The 17,726-nt window shown below is 33.5% G+C and overlaps 3 protein-coding genes across 3 annotated transcripts; 1 reads left to right on the forward strand and 2 right to left on the reverse strand.

Moving 5' to 3' along the window:
• Positions 1-44: 44 nt before the first annotated feature.
• Positions 45-4,960, reverse strand: LOC133882637 (glutamyl-tRNA(Gln) amidotransferase subunit C, chloroplastic/mitochondrial). The gene is made up of 6 exons (XM_062321843.1): positions 4,835-4,960; positions 2,653-2,974; positions 2,539-2,579; positions 1,475-1,530; positions 622-673; positions 45-532 (listed from the first exon to the last, which is right to left on the reverse strand). Exons 2-6 carry the CDS (start codon positions 2,863-2,865, stop codon positions 457-459), a joined length of 438 nt encoding a protein of 145 aa, XP_062177827.1. The 5' UTR covers positions 2,866-2,974; positions 4,835-4,960; the 3' UTR covers positions 45-456.
• Positions 4,961-7,126: 2,166 nt separating this feature from the next.
• On the forward strand, positions 7,127-8,831 carry LOC133881579 (cysteine protease XCP1-like). Its single transcript, XM_062320532.1, has 4 exons — positions 7,127-7,643; positions 7,820-8,055; positions 8,153-8,293; positions 8,522-8,831. Exons 1-4 carry the CDS (start codon positions 7,178-7,180, stop codon positions 8,735-8,737), a joined length of 1,059 nt encoding a protein of 352 aa, XP_062176516.1. The 5' UTR covers positions 7,127-7,177; the 3' UTR covers positions 8,738-8,831.
• On the reverse strand, positions 8,814-16,846 carry LOC133881578 (damage-control phosphatase At2g17340-like). The gene is made up of 13 exons (XM_062320531.1): positions 16,583-16,846; positions 13,612-13,811; positions 13,456-13,521; positions 13,306-13,372; positions 13,122-13,190; positions 12,823-12,963; positions 12,237-12,365; positions 12,041-12,127; positions 11,422-11,496; positions 11,265-11,342; positions 11,036-11,113; positions 9,589-9,651; positions 8,814-9,470 (listed from the first exon to the last, which is right to left on the reverse strand). The coding sequence occupies exons 1-13, from the start codon at positions 16,763-16,765 to the stop codon at positions 9,393-9,395; spliced, it is 1,314 nt and encodes a 437-aa protein (XP_062176515.1). The 5' UTR covers positions 16,766-16,846; the 3' UTR covers positions 8,814-9,392.
• Positions 16,847-17,726: the final 880 nt, after the last annotated feature.

The raw sequence follows: 17,726 nt of genomic DNA on the forward strand, positions 1-17,726 counted from the left end.
CAGAAGATCCTATCAAATCCTAGTCGGGGAAAGAAAGAGAGAAATTAGCCAGAAGCTACACCATATGCATACAACAGCAAACCAGTAGATGTCAAGTGCTCCAAAACAGTCAAAGTGCACCATATATATACACTACTCTCAGAGAGCTCTATTGATTCTAAATGAGGAGTGTCGATATTTGATGTGTCAGTGAAGTTTCAATTACCCCTGATATTGGTCTTATCACAAGATATTCAACAAGGCATTGATGCCCCATGAAAGGAAAAAAAAAAAAAAAAAAAAATGAAGTATTTAACTCTTACTTCTAGAACCTCAGAAAATACAAACTTATTCAACGACAGATCCAAAAATAACGAATGTTCTACAAATCCAATGCTCCAAACTCTTCAAATCTGGTCCACGAGAATTCCTAGTTTCAATCACTGTCCTGCCATACAAGGTCGTAGCTAATAAATGTCACTCCTTGTTCAAGACTTTGGGAACTCTAATGTATGGTTCCTCAAAGCTTGGAACAGCAGCAATCATGGCCTCCCTGCATTGAAAAAAAATTTAAATATTAAATCGCATCACAAATTCACCCATGAAATTCTCAATTGAAGGATAGAGAAGAAACAATCTCACCTATTCTCAAATGTTTCAGGGATATCATCACGTAAATTGTTGCCTTCAGTATCTGTAGATAGTTTGAATAAATTAAAATCATATTGTATGGTATACAGCTTCTGCTCATACCTCACCCCACTTCTCCACACCCTAAAATTTTGGATAAAAATTTGTCAGCAAGATATTATTAGGTGATAATCTTATATGGGTTTTCGGGATATCATGTACAACATAACCAGGAAGATGAATTAGCAGGATCACCATAAAAGAGAGCAGGAATTGGGCTAATCTGCTATGAAAAAGTAGAGAGGAAAGTCCTAGGCTACTACAGCCACCATCACTGTAGGCCAGACATCATCTTCTTCACCATCTTACCAGTGTAATCTTATATATGGAAATGGCTCAACCTTAGACAAAGAACGGGATAGACGTGTACCAACTGCGTGATTGAGTGAGCAGAAATGCTTAGCTTTTGGGCTTTCTTGAATAAGTAATTAATGATAGACGGTTACTTGCTCATCATATGCAATGGAGATTCTTTTTATTGCACTACCTTATCAACAGCAACTTTCCATTGCTCGAACAAGCTAATTGAGCAAGAAATGGCAGTAAAGAAATCAAGGGTATTTTGTGATATGGACTCACTGACAAACTCCTAATGTCGATCCTAAATTTAGAAAGCTCATAGAAAGAATTATATATATCACAAGGCTAATTAAAAATTGACTGACTGTAAAGGCTGTCTGCTGATTACATTGGGAAGCAAACAAAATGTGCAAAGGGTTCAATCCCATTATCCCATGACCAATGTAACCATGCTCTACTTTTGCTACCAAGATATATGAGTTTTAAATGAAAGGGTTTCATGCACCTGCTCTGATGGCAGGCTCAATGCTATCAAGATCAACATCTTGAAGTTGTCCAAACCTGCCACGTCCAACAATTAGAAATGAGGTAAACCAAAAGGACAGTAGAACCAGAAAAAAGAAATGAAAACAGCAATAATAAACTGCTTTGCAGTATAGAAGGTAGGGGTGAGTCACAATACCAAAGTTGTTGCATAAGTATGGTTTTCAATTAAGCAAAATTAAAATTTAGGAAAACCTCATTTTAACCTCCCTGAACTTTCATCACATTTGTAATTCTCAATTTAGTGTATTAATCTTTCAATTTCACCCCTCCACTAGGATTTTCCATTAATTCCTAACAGAGGGATGTCAAAGTTTTCAACATGCCCCCATTTTTTTAGGAAAAAAAAGAAAAAAAAATTGCAAAGATTTTAGTGTTGGTCAGAATTTAACGAAATTTGTAAAAAATACCCACGCTTGAATCTTTGATATATATATATATATATATATATATATATATATATATATATATATATATATATATATTTTTTTTTTTAAAAAAAAGATAAGGATATTTTGAGAATTTTGACAGGATTAATGAAAAATTCTAGCGGAACAGTGAAATTGAAAAAACATTGAAAGATGAATACACTAAATTAAGAGTTTTTTAAGTTTAGGGAATAATTGCAAAAGCGGCGCGGGTTAAGTGAAGTTCCCTCTAAAATTTATTAAAATGAGGATGCTTTGAAGTTGAACTCATCATTCCTTAAAGACAAGTCATGAACAATTATATTAGTGATTCTGCTTAAAAGGAAGAACCAAATGCTTAACCCTTCCAGATGCTGCGGTACCTTCACCCAATCTTTTTCACTGAATCACACACATTTTATTCATATACGACCATCAACAAATGCTATGCACAGATGACAAGCAGTGAAAACATATATATTTCTACACACACACACACCCATATCAAAATTTGATAATTTTGATGATATTAGTGAGAAACTAGTCGAAATTTACAAGAAAACTTAAGAAAATGTGTGTGTAGCAAGAGAAAGAGAATGAGAGAGCAAAGCAAGCATACCAATCTATGACTCGTCCGATTTTGGGAGCAAATTCTTCAACCTGCAATAAAACCAACAAATAAAAATATCGAAATTATCTGTAACATAGAAAAATAAACAATTGTATGTTATACCTCAGTTGGCGTGAGAGAGATTCGAGCAGTTTCAGCCAAACGGTGCACATCTGGAGGTCCAAGGGAGGAGCGTGTTGTGGTCGTCGAGCAGCTTCGGAGCTCACTCTTGTTGTTGCCAACAACAACTACTTTTGAGAAGCCGAAGCTGATGCCTTTTCTGTTCCATACACATACACATGATGATAAACTTGTAAACAGTGCTCTGCTTCCCATCCTTTCAAACTCTTAAGAATTTCTTCGCTGGGTTGCCTTTTGAGTTTCGATTGCCCCTGCTCGTCTTTTCCTTTAAGGATTTACGAGTACAGAGATGATTACCGTGGCCCTGCACAAGTATGACACATGTACGTCGATGATTGGCCCATTTTATTTTCTACTTTTCTAGTAAAATGAAATAAAAAAATAAAAATAAAAAACAAAACCTCTACTCCCTGAGTACAAAAATTTCAAAAGGTACGTGTTTTTTTAACGGCACTTGCTTCTTAAAATGCTTTTTTAACGTAAATTTTTTACAAATCAATTTTTAGAAAAATTTTGACGACCTCTGTATAAGAGTGAAATGTATCCATTAAGCATGTGACAAGCAGACCGGCTCTTCCACTAAGCGTGTGAAATGTATCTATTAAGCATGTGAGAAGCAGGTCCCGCTCTTCCACTAAACGGCTCAAGCAACCACCTAAGACCCCCCATAAGATAGGTTTATAAGAAAATATATATATATATATGCCTTTGCAATTATCTTCACAAAAAGAAAGAATAAGGCCGATAAATAAGTTTGTAGAAAGAAAAAATTAAGGCCTCTACAACAATTTTAACAAAAGAAATGTAGATTGTCTCCACTTTTTCTTTTTGAAATGATTCATTATCTCTACTTGGAGACACTTAAAATTCTATAAAAAAATCAATAGTTAAGGGCTCAAGAACACAACATTAATACCCAAAAAAAAAAAAAAAAAAAACCATTCATTATCTCTCTCTCACAAAAAATCAATTGCCTAGGAACACAACAATTCCCCCAAAAAAAAAAAGAAAAAAAAGTCCATTATCACACCGGGAAGCAGTGGTGAAGCCAGGATTTTAGTTGAAGGGGGCAAGATTTTTTTTTTTTGATAAATGAAAAAAAAAAATCTAAAGTTCATAAAAAATTAATTAAAATTATTAAAAAAAAATATAGCTAATTTTTAAACCCTAACAAATGAGTCTCTTTTTGCTTGATGTTCAATGTTTGGTCTGAAAAGATAACAAATTAACAATATAGGCATTACACGACATCTTCTAAAATGTTGTATTCCAATCAATCAGCATATTCTGCGAATCCATATTATGTTTTTGGAAAATTATGATCAATTGGTTGACAATGTCTTTTTTGTAGATATGTTTTTCGGATTTGATCTCTATCACTAAAATGATAATCAAATTTTTTTATCGTAAGTAAGGAATTTACTAGATCTACCTCAGCAAGAGTTCGTTTAGAATTTAATTGAAGACTTGGAGTTCAATAGAATCATTGTTGTTCTCTATAATCGCAGGCAACTATAATTATATATTTCATTCAATTAAAATATGAAACAAAATTAGATATATTTATAAATAATTAATTTTTAAAAAGTAGGTGTACCTGCGTGGACTAACCTGGATGTTCAAAAAAAAAAAAAAATACTTGACGTTCAGTTTTTTTTTTTTTTTTCAAAAAAATTGTCATCCCACAAACAAGGAGACTCACCCTTCAATAATCAATTTATTTTTTTAGTCCGACCCTTCACTACAAACCCTTCCACACACTTAAACACTGCGTTTTACAATTAAATGCATTGTTTATCTTCAACCTTGAGATATTCTGATTTCTGAACGTATACCTGAGCGACCTAATTTAATAAAATGCTATAAATCGTTGGCTAAGCTTCAATGGCTTGAGTTATAAACCTAAGTACTTTTGAAAATAATTTGCCCCTTAATGAGTGGTTGAGGGGGGGGGGGGGGGGGGGGAGGGGGGCAAAAGGATATTCAAAAAAAAAAAAAAATTACAGGGAGTAAGAAAAACATGGGAGGTGAGGGGGGGGCACTTGCCCCCTCTCGACCCCCCCGGCTTCGCCCTTGCCGGTAAGCATATAAAAAAAATAAACAACACATACACAAATCTTATTTTCTAAATAATCTCTCTGCAGAAAATACCAAAATCACTTACCGAAATGCCTTACAATCCTCCGGCAGTCAAGAGGTAAGAGGCCGAAGACCATTGCTAGACCTCACAACTTAACCATCAGCCTACCAGATCGTGACCGGCTTCTTCCTCTCCCTCCGCTAAATCTCTCACAGCCTACCAAAATTTCCGGATAATTTTGCTACGCTCAAGTATTACCCAAATGTTTTTTTTTTTTTGTTTTTTGTTTTTTATTTTTTATTTTTATTTAAGTACTGTAGACTGTACGCTTTCTTTAAAGGCAGCACCGCACCAAGACCCAAGAAATAAGACAAGATGTACGTGAGACAAAATAATAATAATAATAATTATTATTATTATTATTTTGTCTTTGCTTTTATAAGTCTAAGAAATTAGATGATCTTAACATAAAATGAAGTTAAAAAATATCTTTGATAAATCAGGTTTTAGTCCTTTTTTATTTTAATTTTATATCACAGATAATGTTTCTTTTATTCACAAATAATTTTTTAATATAAATGTTTGCTAAAAATATGCATTTGAATATATAAAAAACTGTAAAAAAAAAAAAAAGAATAAACAAATTAACTAAAACTCAAAATAAATTATATAGATTTGATACTAACAATATAATATTAAATTTCAAAAGCTATAAAAATATAATATAATTATATTTATATTTATATAAAAAATGTCTCATTTAAAATTATTGTCTTAGGCCCCAAAATATATAGAGTTGGCCCTGGTGAGAAGCACATATTTTATTATTAATGCTATTAAAAAAAAAAAGAGAAACAAATGTTATTAAAACATGTGTTTCTCACATGCCAAGGTACACATGTCAATATTAGATATAGTTTATATTAAATTTTTGTCCTTTTTTTCTAATAACATTAATAAAAAAGAAAAAGAAAAGTGATTCTCATTTGCTCAAGAGACACATGACACTTTTAAATATTAGGTTGAAGAATGCATACAATCTAGTTCGTAGAAAATTCATATATTGACTTCGTTTGTTTCGGCGTAAAAATATTTTCGGGAAAATCATTTTTCAAGAATGTTTTTCCGCTGAAAATATTTTTTAATGTTTGGCGTATACAGAAAATAACAAGTATTTTTTATATTTTTATTTAATCATGTTAACCTATCCTTCGCTAGTGGTCCAAGGTGGCTTGGTGGTAGTTTGGTATGGCTAGTGGTAGTTTGACAGTGGCTTGATGGTTGTCCAGGGGTGGTCCGAGGTGGCTCGATGGTAGTTTGGTGATAACCTGGTGCCGGCTTGGTGGTGGTTCAGCGATTTGAGAATGAGAAACTCAAACTCAAAAAAATAATTTACGAAATTTAAAACAACAATCATTTTCTGAAACTAAAAAAGCTTTTTTTGGTTAAACTGAAAATATTTTCAGTTTAACTATTATTTTTAGCTGCACCGAACACCAAAAAAATACCGAAAACATTTTCCATAATAAGGCCGTCAGTAACCACGTTTAATTTTCTTATAAAGTAAGGGTTCGTTTGGGTTTGCGATTTCAAAAAGTGCGATTTAAAAAAGTGATTTTTAAAAACGCAGTTAAACGTTTTGGCAAAATAGCAGTTTGGTCTTCAAAATCGTAGGTTAGCATTTTAAAATACTGCGTTTTCAAAAAAGTACCCCATTGCCTACGATTTGAATAAGCACTTTTCTACGTTTTCAAATCGCAATTTTTTAAAAACGCAGTTTCCAACCGGTTCATTTTCTGCGATTTGATTTAAAATCGTACTTAGTCTCTACAAAATCGCAATCTCGAACGCACCCTAAAGGAAATTCTTTCTCGGCCTTATTTTAACAATTCACGAAATAAAAAGGCCATTGGTCCATCTTGTTTAATTGGTCTCAAATGGATGGACAAACTGAGCTGAAGAAGATGAACAGAGTCAGTATATTGAAGCATATATATTACAAGAGCTCTGTGAAAAAATATTAAATATCAATTTGCTTTCCGGCCATGATGCGTTTTATCGAATGCATTCATAATCGATGTGAGCCCGATCAGGATGCTTAGTTTGAAAACGAGAGGATTGCTTCGTTCAGACAAGCACGCGAGAAAACATCTTGCCTTTCACCTGTCGTCGTGAATATTTCAAGGTTCCTGTCTCTGCTTAAGCAATTAATTAAGCAAATGATCGAGTATGCTTAGAAGAAAAGCCTGCCCGCTAGCTAGAACCAACCGTAAAGACTCCATATGATTATAAAACAAGTCTATTTGATCACTTCACTTGAAAGCAACCTACGAAACCCACAACTATATATATAGCTGCTCCATCTCCACCCTCTCACATTCACTCAGTCTATTCTTCTTCCTCTTCTGGACTTGGATTCTTACACATATGGCTTCCTCTTCATATTCTAAGATCTCCCTTCTTGCCGCCTTTTTTCTGTCTCTCTTCGTCTGCTCCACTCTTGCCCATGATTTTTCGATTGTCGGCTATTCGCCGGAGCACCTGACTTGCATTGACAAAATCATACAACTGTTCGAATCGTGGATTTCAAAACACGACAAGATTTACAGGAGCATGGAAGAGAAGCTGCATAGGTTTGAGATATTCAAAGAGAACTTGAAGCACATTGATCAGAGAAATAAGGAGATCACTGGCTACTGGCTTAGGTTGAACGAGTTTGCAGACTTGAGCCACGAGGAGTTCAAGAACAAGTACTTGGGATTGAAATCTGAGTTTCCCAGAAGAAGAGAGTCCTCTAGAGACTTCAGTTATGGAGATATCGTGGATCTGCCCAAGTCCGTGGATTGGAGAAAGAAAGGTGCCGTTACTCCGGTCAAGAACCAAGGCTCATGTGGTATGTATTTCTCACTCTCCTTATAACTGCTATACAACTGGATGAAGTAAAAGTAGACGTGACAATAGTATTGTCATGTGATCCAGTTGTATGGCAGTTGAACAGGAATCTGCTAAATAGAATTACTAACATGTGAAGTAGTGTAGAGTAAAGATTATGACATGATGAGCATGCAGGAAGTTGTTGGGCATTTTCAACCGTTGCAGCTGTGGAGGGTATAAACCACATAGTCACTGGAAATTTAACCTCATTGTCCGAGCAAGAGCTGATTGACTGTGACAGAAGTTTCAATAATGGCTGCAATGGAGGTCTTATGGATTATGCATTTGAGTTCATTATCTCCAGCGGTGGACTGCATAAGGAGGAAGACTACCCATATCTAATGGAGGAAGGCACTTGTGAGGAGAAGAGGGTAAAAATTACGCTCCAATGGAAACTGTTCAAATCATATTCAACTGTAAACTAACTTTCATAACAGAAGTTGATTATTCATGTTTGTTTGTCTTCAGGAAGAAAAGGAGCTAGTAACTATAAGTGGTTACCAAGATGTGCCGGAGAATGATGAAGAAAGTCTTTTGAAGGCACTGGCTCAACAACCTCTTAGCGTAGCTATCGAGGCTTCTAATAAAGACTTCCAATTCTATAGCGGGGTAAGCTAGATGACACCTATTTATCACATTCATTTCACACCTGCTGATATGATGTGTTTTAAGTGACTTCTCATATCAGCTACTCTAAACACGTTACGTCAGCCGAAGTAAAATGGGCGTGAACATCATTAGCATTATTCAAGCTGTATATAGCCTCTCTTCAACACAAGTATCCACACATTTCAACGCCTTTACCCTAATTTTACATTTGTTTTGATGGGCTTGCAGGGGGTATTCGATGGCCATTGTGGAACTGAGCTAGATCATGGAGTAACAGCCGTTGGATACGGTTCATCAAGGGGGTCAGATTACATCATTGTGAAGAATTCATGGGGACCAAAGTGGGGAGAGAAAGGGTACATAAGGATGAAGAGAAAAACTGGAAAACCTGAAGGGCTATGCGGAATCAACAAATTGGCATCATATCCTACCAAAAAGAATTGATCTACTTGTCTCATCTAATGTCAACCTTTTTTTTCCTTTCCCTGTTTTCCCTTTCCAAGATTGATGAATCAATATGTATGAGCTGAGCTTCTTATGTTCCTACCTCAATAAAATGGTTGAAAAATTCTTCAGAAAAAAATACAAAATCGAAACTGATACAATCCGAACCAACTCTGGAAGACGCTTGATAAATATTTTAAGGCCTACACACGTTTCCTGGTACATCAGAAACGTGCGTGACAACTCCTTTCAATACAATGAATCCATCATCCAAAACGCACCGTTTAGATTAGCCTAACGGCCTAACCGCTGTCTTGCATTATTTCTCCTGGAATGCCACGTGACCTTCGAGAGTCTTCCACGCTTCTCACTTCTATGCTTTGTTTATTCTTCTCTTCCTTTCTTTTCATTTCTTCTCAAGCATAACACATTCACAGAAATCATGTCCAGGAAAGAAGTTTGTGCTGCTTGAAAAGAATTCCCCTAGTTATTTATAAAAATGACAGACTTTATTCATCCAAAATAAAATATGACAGACTTTAAAAGTTCAAAGAAATCATTCTTCTAGGCAGTGACAACGAACGCTAGTGTACTGCAAGGCTAATTCTGAGCAATCAGAAATAGCAGTACAAGAATGACATTATAATTTATAAACTTATAAAACTTCATTGTATTTGAAGACACAATCATAAAGTCGTCCTCCAAGAAACTCGGCGACCTCTGGATGTTTCACCTGTATATGAAGATAAGAAGAAGAAACATAACAATGACATTAACTAATGTATCCACCAAAGGAAGCGAATAACCAGATATATTGGAAAAAGCAGCAATAACATAGGTGAAACCATTACCATCCCAATCTTGAGGGAATCACACTTAAATTGAGCATAAAGATTTGTCTCTATTCCACGACCCTGCCAGAAGCACTCTCAGTTATATTTCAAGAACTAAAACAAATTCGTCACTGATACAGCTTATCTAAAAATGTGTGTGTGTAGCAGTACATTCAATAATGGATTGTTCTCCCAAGCTCTAAACGATTGACCGAATATGTTTTCTAAAGGAAAGGTAGGTAAAATGTATGATTTGACAAACTTCTCTCAAAGCCAATTTTCAGACAATGAAACTTGTGCAAGCCACAAAGACAAATAACAGTACTTCAATTGGTAAAACCTAACCTCATGCGGCCAAACAAAAGAAAAGAAATAGGTTTGTAATTGATAGGAGATTATACTTTCCATGTATTTGTCTCATCAATTCTTTTTCCTTCTAATTCATTTTTATTTAGGAAAAACTTCACTTATAACCCCTAATCTTTCAACACTTTGCAAAAAGGTACCTAAACTTTAAAAAGTGTCAATTTAGGGTATTCATCTTTTAATTTTTTCAATTTCAACCCTTCGTTAAAATTTTCCTTCAAATCTTGTCTAAATTTCCAAAATAACCATGTTTTTTTTTTTAAAAAAAAAAAGATTTAAAATTTTTTCAAAGATTCAGACATGGTTGTTTTTGTAAATTTTGTTAAATTATGACCAAAACTTAATCCTAGCAATTTTTTTTTTTCCTAAAAAAAAGAAGGGGTGTTTTGGGAATTTAGACAATATTTAAAGAAAAATTTTAACAGATGATTGAAATTAAAAAAAAAAATAAAAAAATAAAAAAATTGAAAGATTGATACCTTTAATTGACACTTTTTAAATTTGAGTACCTTTTTGCAAAAGTGATAAACAATTAGAAGTTATAAGTAAAGTTCTCCCTCTTATCTATTTTCACTTCAACAATTTTTTCTTTTTCAAAAGATAATAATAAAATAGGACAAACCATTAAGCTTGAATGGAGCTATGGTAATCTAAATGGGGTACCATACTTTCATATATTAAATTATGCAAGAAGTCTTTACTGCCTTTTTTGGTTTTTTTTTTTTTGGAAAATTCTAATGTTAAGTTTTCTCTCAAGAAACACTTTAATAATGAAAGCGAACACTAGTAGTTTGTGTTTTTCCTTTTTCTTGATCAGAACAACTTGAATCCCAAACCTACCACACCATTTCTATCTCTCATATGTTTCTATAAATTTGAACAATACCCTCCCACAATTTCAATGCAGAGAATGAAAAAATTAAAATGAAATCTACAGTTAGATGAAGTTAGTGATGCATGAATAGGCATTTGGATGGTCCAGTTTGGTTATAAATGGTCAAAGATCATTTGAATAAGAGAAACAGAAATTGTACAAAGAAGCGTCAACCAAAAAAGAGTTTATAACTCTACTAACTTCCTAATTTTGGTAAGAACCTACCATCCCTTCCATGATAACCAGGTCTGCATCACTTGCTAGATGGGCGAACTTTGGTGAAACTCTTGTAAGATCAATAACCTGCAAAGAATTAAAAGGCAGAAGAAGAACTTCAAACATTTATAGTGGTGTTCTATTTATAAAAAAGAAAATAAAAATTATATCTATAGTGGTATCAATCATCCATTAACTTAAAGAACATTTAATGCAAAACAAAATTGCACTTTCTTACCGGCAAATCATTACCAGAATTGGCAATTAACAGATTTGAAGTATCAACACCCATGAGCTGCCCATGTTCATCCTTCAGCTGGCAAATTGCCACTTACAAAGTCAGAGTCAACCAAGATTCTAAAATTAATACAGATCAGAGAGTTTCTTTCTATCACCTTTGATATAATCTCAACCAGTTCAGGGTAAGTTACATCATTTACAGAAGGCAAGTCATTGGCTGCCAAAACAACCTGCAGAGAGAGACGTCATCTCCAGCAATGCTGACAACCATATGAAGAGTAGGTGATGCATGACATATTAAAAATGGTAAAAAATTATATCACCCAGCAAAACTTTCAGATATAGAATTCCAAATGCAAAAATTGGAATTAAACAACAAGAGTTAATGAGGAAAAAAAAGAAAGTAGTGGGAGGTAATTTTGCTTTTGAAGAAAGACAAGATGATAACCTCCATTCAAAACCAGCTAGCTAACCCAAATTAAAAGGAAACTGACTTATCCAATGTATGCAAAAATCGAAAAGAAGCATACTAATTCATGTCAAGTATCTACTATCGGGGTTCATATCGAGGAGGGACACGAATATCAGGAAATACTGTTATGGACTATCCTTATTGACTTCTTTCTTAACAAATTGAGAAGTAAACAATGGAGGTTCAAAATTTTAGATACAACATCCATAATTTGTTCTTTAATAAAGAAACTCCACACTGGGAAACTCTAGGCTTGTAGATTCAGATGCATAGTTTAGAAGAATTGAAAACTGAAAACAAACCTGCATGCCAAGTCGTAGTAATTCTCTTGCAAATGGCAAAATACCCAAAATGATATCTGCACCGGAATTATCAACAAAAATGATAACCTGTCATGACAACCAAAGGAGCTAGTTAGTAAATAAGCACACATAATAGTATCAACATGGAGATATATGTCAAAGATGATGGGTAAATTAAATTGCACATAAAACTTGCCTTCTTCGAAGATTTCTTGTTCCATTTCAATTTGAAAGTGTCCAAGTCATCAATAACCCAAGGTCGAGGGACAAGATTTTGACAAGTAGCTAAAAAGGACATTCCGTCATTTGAGAAAACCTCTTCAAGCTTCAGGAATTGAGAAAGAAAAATAAATGTTTAGTACTATTGAAAACCATTCAAACATCGACATGTTACAACATTTTTTAAGTAGTTTCCATGTTGCAAAAGCCATGAGAACGGATCTATATCTTGATACCAAACATGACATATTCGTTTATAAATAAAACATGATGCAGTTTAAAATTGCTAAATTGTTCCATACTATTTTCAAATTTCAGAGATGCAAGAGCTGAATTTGTGAGACTTTGCCATTGATTGACCACACCTAAGTAACTTCATAAGAACATCGCATGGTGAAAAACAAAATGATGTCTAATAGGGGCAGAGTGGTTGATTCTACTTAAAGGTGTTGATTTAAGGAGAACATATATAATATGCTATGGTTAAAAGTAGTATGTGGCCCTAAAGAGATCGATATTTGTAGCAAATCAAAGTTTTCATGTCACAATAAAAGAAGACCAACCTGTGCAGAACCGAGATCGAATATGTTTCCCGCCAATACTCCTCTCAACAGATTCTCCAGACGCTTACCTCCATCTTCAATGGCATCATTAAGACGAACTACATCCGCAAATAGGGATATAGCCTTTGCATTCTCTTCATCCTATCAAATTTTCCACGAAGACAAACAGCTTTGTGAGTACAAATGGAGAAAAACATGGCATCAGCCAACATACATGATTAACGTATCACGAATCAAGAAAACCTTAGCTACATCTGGGACTTTAACTTTCACAATCAGGGTATCTCGTTAACACTTACCTTCACTCTCTTAAATATATCCTTGAATCCTAATTCTCTAAGGACTTGCTCACGAAGTCTGCACAGAAGCTAAGATGTCCCCCCCAGAAAAAAGAGAAAAAGTAAAAATTTCAGTCATTCCATAGGAAAATGAGAATCAAAAGTGACAGAAACTTGTAGATAATATTCTTTAAGATTGGATTACAGTGCAATCAGGTGGCCCTCCATGAGCCTCAGGATCTTTCTTGAAGTCCTCAAGTATTTCAGAATACCTTCCATCACAAACCCAAAATCAGAAAATGAAACCAGAATCCTCATAACGTCAAGATAAGCGAGAGCTTAGAGAAAACCACACCTTCGAGCGAACATTTCAGCTTTAGTATTAGCATCGCGAACTGTAGGATCACTCTCTGCTCGTTTCCTGCAACAGATTAACGTATCAAACAAATACAATTGGCTTTGATTTCGCTCAAAAATTCATTTCAGAGATGAGAAAAATCGAAAGGCGTACTTGAAGGAAGAAATGGAATTGCGGAAAAGGTCGATCCAAGCGAGCTCCGCAGGGGTGGGCTTGCGAGGGTTATCGGAGGGGAACCGGTAGGGAATGGTGCACGCTCTATAGTTCGACTCAATCGGCGTCGTCAGGAGCGGGAATGCCACCAATTCTGACGCGCCCTCCATGCCGACTCTCTCTGACCGCCTTTTTTCTTTCTAGAATATGGCCAAAAATTAAGAGAAATGTTACCATCAGTTCTTTGACGTGGCAGCACAATCCTCGTTGATCTAAAATATATTGTTATTCATCTAAAATTTAACGATGAATTTAACTGCCACATAATATGAATTATCATATATAATCTTATGCTTGAGCTTCGACCGAGAATCAAATTCGACATGTAATATTTAGAGTTGTTAATAAAAGATGTAATTCGATATGAAATTAGCGAGTTTAAATTGAAGGGTTTGATCAGTTTAATTAAATGGATCGGATTATGATTAATCTATATAATCTTTTACTCATGCATCGATATGACTCAAACTCTATCCTCTAACATGAATTACATCTCTAACTCAAACAATTATTTTACAATTATTTTGGTGTTTACGGGGGGTATTTTCATAAATGGAGGGTTGGGTTTAAAATATATATATATAAATATATAAAATAGCGAGGCTAGAAGGAGGAATGAAAAATATATTAAAATTGATTTTTTTTTTTTTTAAAAAAAAAAAATTGGTGTGGGGCTTCCTCTTCTTAATAAGTAAATATATATAATTTTGTTAGGGCACATAGTATAATATATAGTTCATTCTACAAATAATTAAATATAATTTTCATAATATTGATACTATAAATTGAGCGACGAAAAATATTTGGGATACTACAACTTTTATTAACTCACATGTTAGTTCACATTTTATGAAAATAATTGTCACGTAAATTAACACATAACAAACTACATTTTAGTGACTTACATAATAAGTGCTACATAGATTGGTACGTCAGTTTGTAATGAATTTGTAATTAAAGTTATTATGTCATTTTTCGTTTATACTAAAAGTTGTAATATCGTTAATTAACAACGCTCTAAATTGACGCCGAATAATGTTATATGTAGTTAAAATAAATGGAAAAAATATTAAATATTTATAATATTATATATATAATAGAAACTTTAATAGTTTTAGGAACGATTCCATTGCTGTATCTAAATAAACAAATAAAAGTAAAAAAATATATTATAAGAATACTGATTTTAGAAATAGCAATTCTTATTCATGTTGTATAAGACATGGGCCTCCAAAATGAATGTTATGGGCTTATGGGCTTCGCTCTGCCGCTTTATGATCAATGGTTTGTGTGTGCTCTGCTTATTTCTCTTTGCCAAGAAGAGAGAGAAAAACCAAATCTTGCAAATAAAATTTCCAAGAGAAGGGGGAATGGGCCGAACAGCCACAGCCTATACCGGCCCTCTCCTTCCTATATATATAAATAAAAATAAAAATAAAAAACTTTACTTACCATTCATAATTTTTAATCACTTTTATAATCATATTTTCAAACTTTAAAAAGTATCAATTTAATATTTTTTTTTTCATTTTTTTTTTCAATTTCACCAAACCGTTAGGATTTTCAGTAAAATATTGTCAAAATTTTCAAAATACATTTTTTTTTTAAATATATATATATATATTAGTTAAATCTTGACCAACGCCTAAAACCTTGCAATTTTTTTCTTTTTTTTTCCTAAAAAAAAAGAAATGGTATTTTATGAATTTTAACACCTCTCTGTTAGGATTTAACGAAAAATTCTTAACAAATGAGTGAAATTAAAAAAAAATATATATATATTAAAAGATGGACACATTGAATTGACATTTTTTAAAGTTTTTGGGTATGATTGCAAAAGTAATGAAAGATCAGGAATAGTAACTGATAAGTGAAGTTTTTCCAAGTAATTATTTTTAAAAAAATAATAGTTTAGAATTATGACAAGTGGTAATTTAAAATAATGACATGCGTCAAAACTTGAGTTTTGCTTCAAAAAAACTAAAGTGCACATTTAAAGAGTCGTGGAGTTTAAGAGAGGATAAAATGGAATAGGAATCTAGGATCCTCTACATTTCACTTGAAATGGAAAGGATCCATTTCCGGATAAAACAAAGCGTATACGTCCTTTCATTAACTCTCTCTTTAACGGAAAAGTATTCTCTTTATTTCATTTGAAATGGAAAACGGCTGGTTCTTTATAAAATAAGGGACAAAGTTATCAAACATAATAATAATAATAATTTTATCCCTTATTTTATAAGTAATCGGCTCCTCTCCGTTTCATATTTCATTCTTAGCCTTCTGTTCGCCCTTTCCTCAAATCTCTCTTCTCATACTCTGTGCTTGTTGTTATAGTTTAACAAATTAAAAAGATAAAATTTTGGAAGGTTTTGACAAATAGTTGCTTGAGTTTTAAAAAATGATTAATCACTTTCTAAAGTAAGCCAAAAAAATGAATTAATACATAAAAACTAATGGAATTCATTAACCTGGCAATATCAATACCAATTAAATAGCGACATGTGTTCGATTTGCTTAGTCACTGGAAAAATAAAGATCAACGATAAAAAAAAATGTGTTGGAGTTCACGTTAGTTTCCTCTCTCCACGTCAGTAAAAAAAATTAAAAGAACAAAAAAGTAAAGTAAAAATCGTAGCCGTCACCCAAGTCGTTGCTTTTGGTCAGCATATGTGTTTTTTATGGGTGACAACTTCTCTTGTCTACCATGTTATTTTTGAAGTGAGTACTAAACAAACTAGATATGTGTCGATATTTAATTGGTGCTGACATGTCATATTAATCACTTCTTAAAACTCAATGAGTTATTTGTTAAAACCTTAAACCACATGATCAGTATATAGATATGAATTAAATGAAGGTTTTGTAGTGCTTTGATAAGAATATCACAAACTTGTGCAAAAATACTTACAACGAGATAGACGCTTCGACACACGAAACTTGCATTTTGACCTAAAGCCTCACAATATTCTTTTGGACGAGAAGTTCTGCCAAAAAATTTCTGATTTTGACCTTTTGGAACATCTATAAATGTTGGAATTGGTTTCTTTGCAAAAGAGTTGGCATTTGTATAACCAGGCAAGCGAATAGCCATTGTGGCCAGAAAGCTTGAGAAGATCACAGAAGAAAAGGGTGAAGAAAGTAAAGGATTTGAGTCTGGAAACAACTTGCCTTAATATTGACTACTATGTGTATATGTCTATATATAGATGATTAATTGATTATATTAGTGTGTCAAATCCTGTGAAATGGCAAGTGAGTGGTGCAGAGACATTCACATGAAGGATCACATGGAGGGATGACAGGTGTCCTCCAACTCATAGTTAAGAAATACTAGTGGTCACTAGTGATTGAGACTTCCCACATGAGGGAAGGGTCATCTGGGGATCTTCCCACATTATTGGATATCAATGATACTTAAATGATGGAGACTTTTTCTTTTTTTCTTTTTTTCTTTTTTTTTTTTTGTTTTTTCACTTCTTTTCTCTTCCCTTCTTTTCTCTTAAAGAGAGACAATAAAAATTAGTTGTAACTATTCCATCTCGGTATGATTATAGTAATAGCTGTCCGTTAGCAATTGCATAAGAGGTGCTTAGACGATGAGAACTGCAAACCCTTTCTCAAATTCGATTGAGTCATAATTTGATCTAATCTCATCAAAACATCAGTGAAACTTAAGACGGCTAATACTAATAAGATTAAGGATTAAGAATTCCCATTTAAAAAGTCGAATTCTCACTTTGGTACATACCTAATCACTGATGACAAATGATTAAGACTTCATTAGTTGGGCCGCCAGGATAATTGACTCGATCATTATTAAAGTATCCCATTGGCCTAATTAATGAAGCTCTCAAGCAAGCAGGATCAAACAAAACACCCAAGAGTGTTCGAGATCAACTTGTTTAATAAAAAAGGAAAATGATTCTCCTACTACAAATATAATTAAATGACACCCATTAAAAAATAAATAAATGTCATCATTTGAAATTTGAATCTGATGGAATTGGCTCATTATTGTCAAAAGAATTGTTAAAATGTCTTTTTCCTAGTTG

Source organism: Alnus glutinosa, chromosome 11 (assembly GCF_958979055.1).
Source record: "Alnus glutinosa chromosome 11, dhAlnGlut1.1, whole genome shotgun sequence".
NCBI lineage: Eukaryota > Viridiplantae > Streptophyta > Magnoliopsida > Fagales > Betulaceae > Alnus > Alnus glutinosa.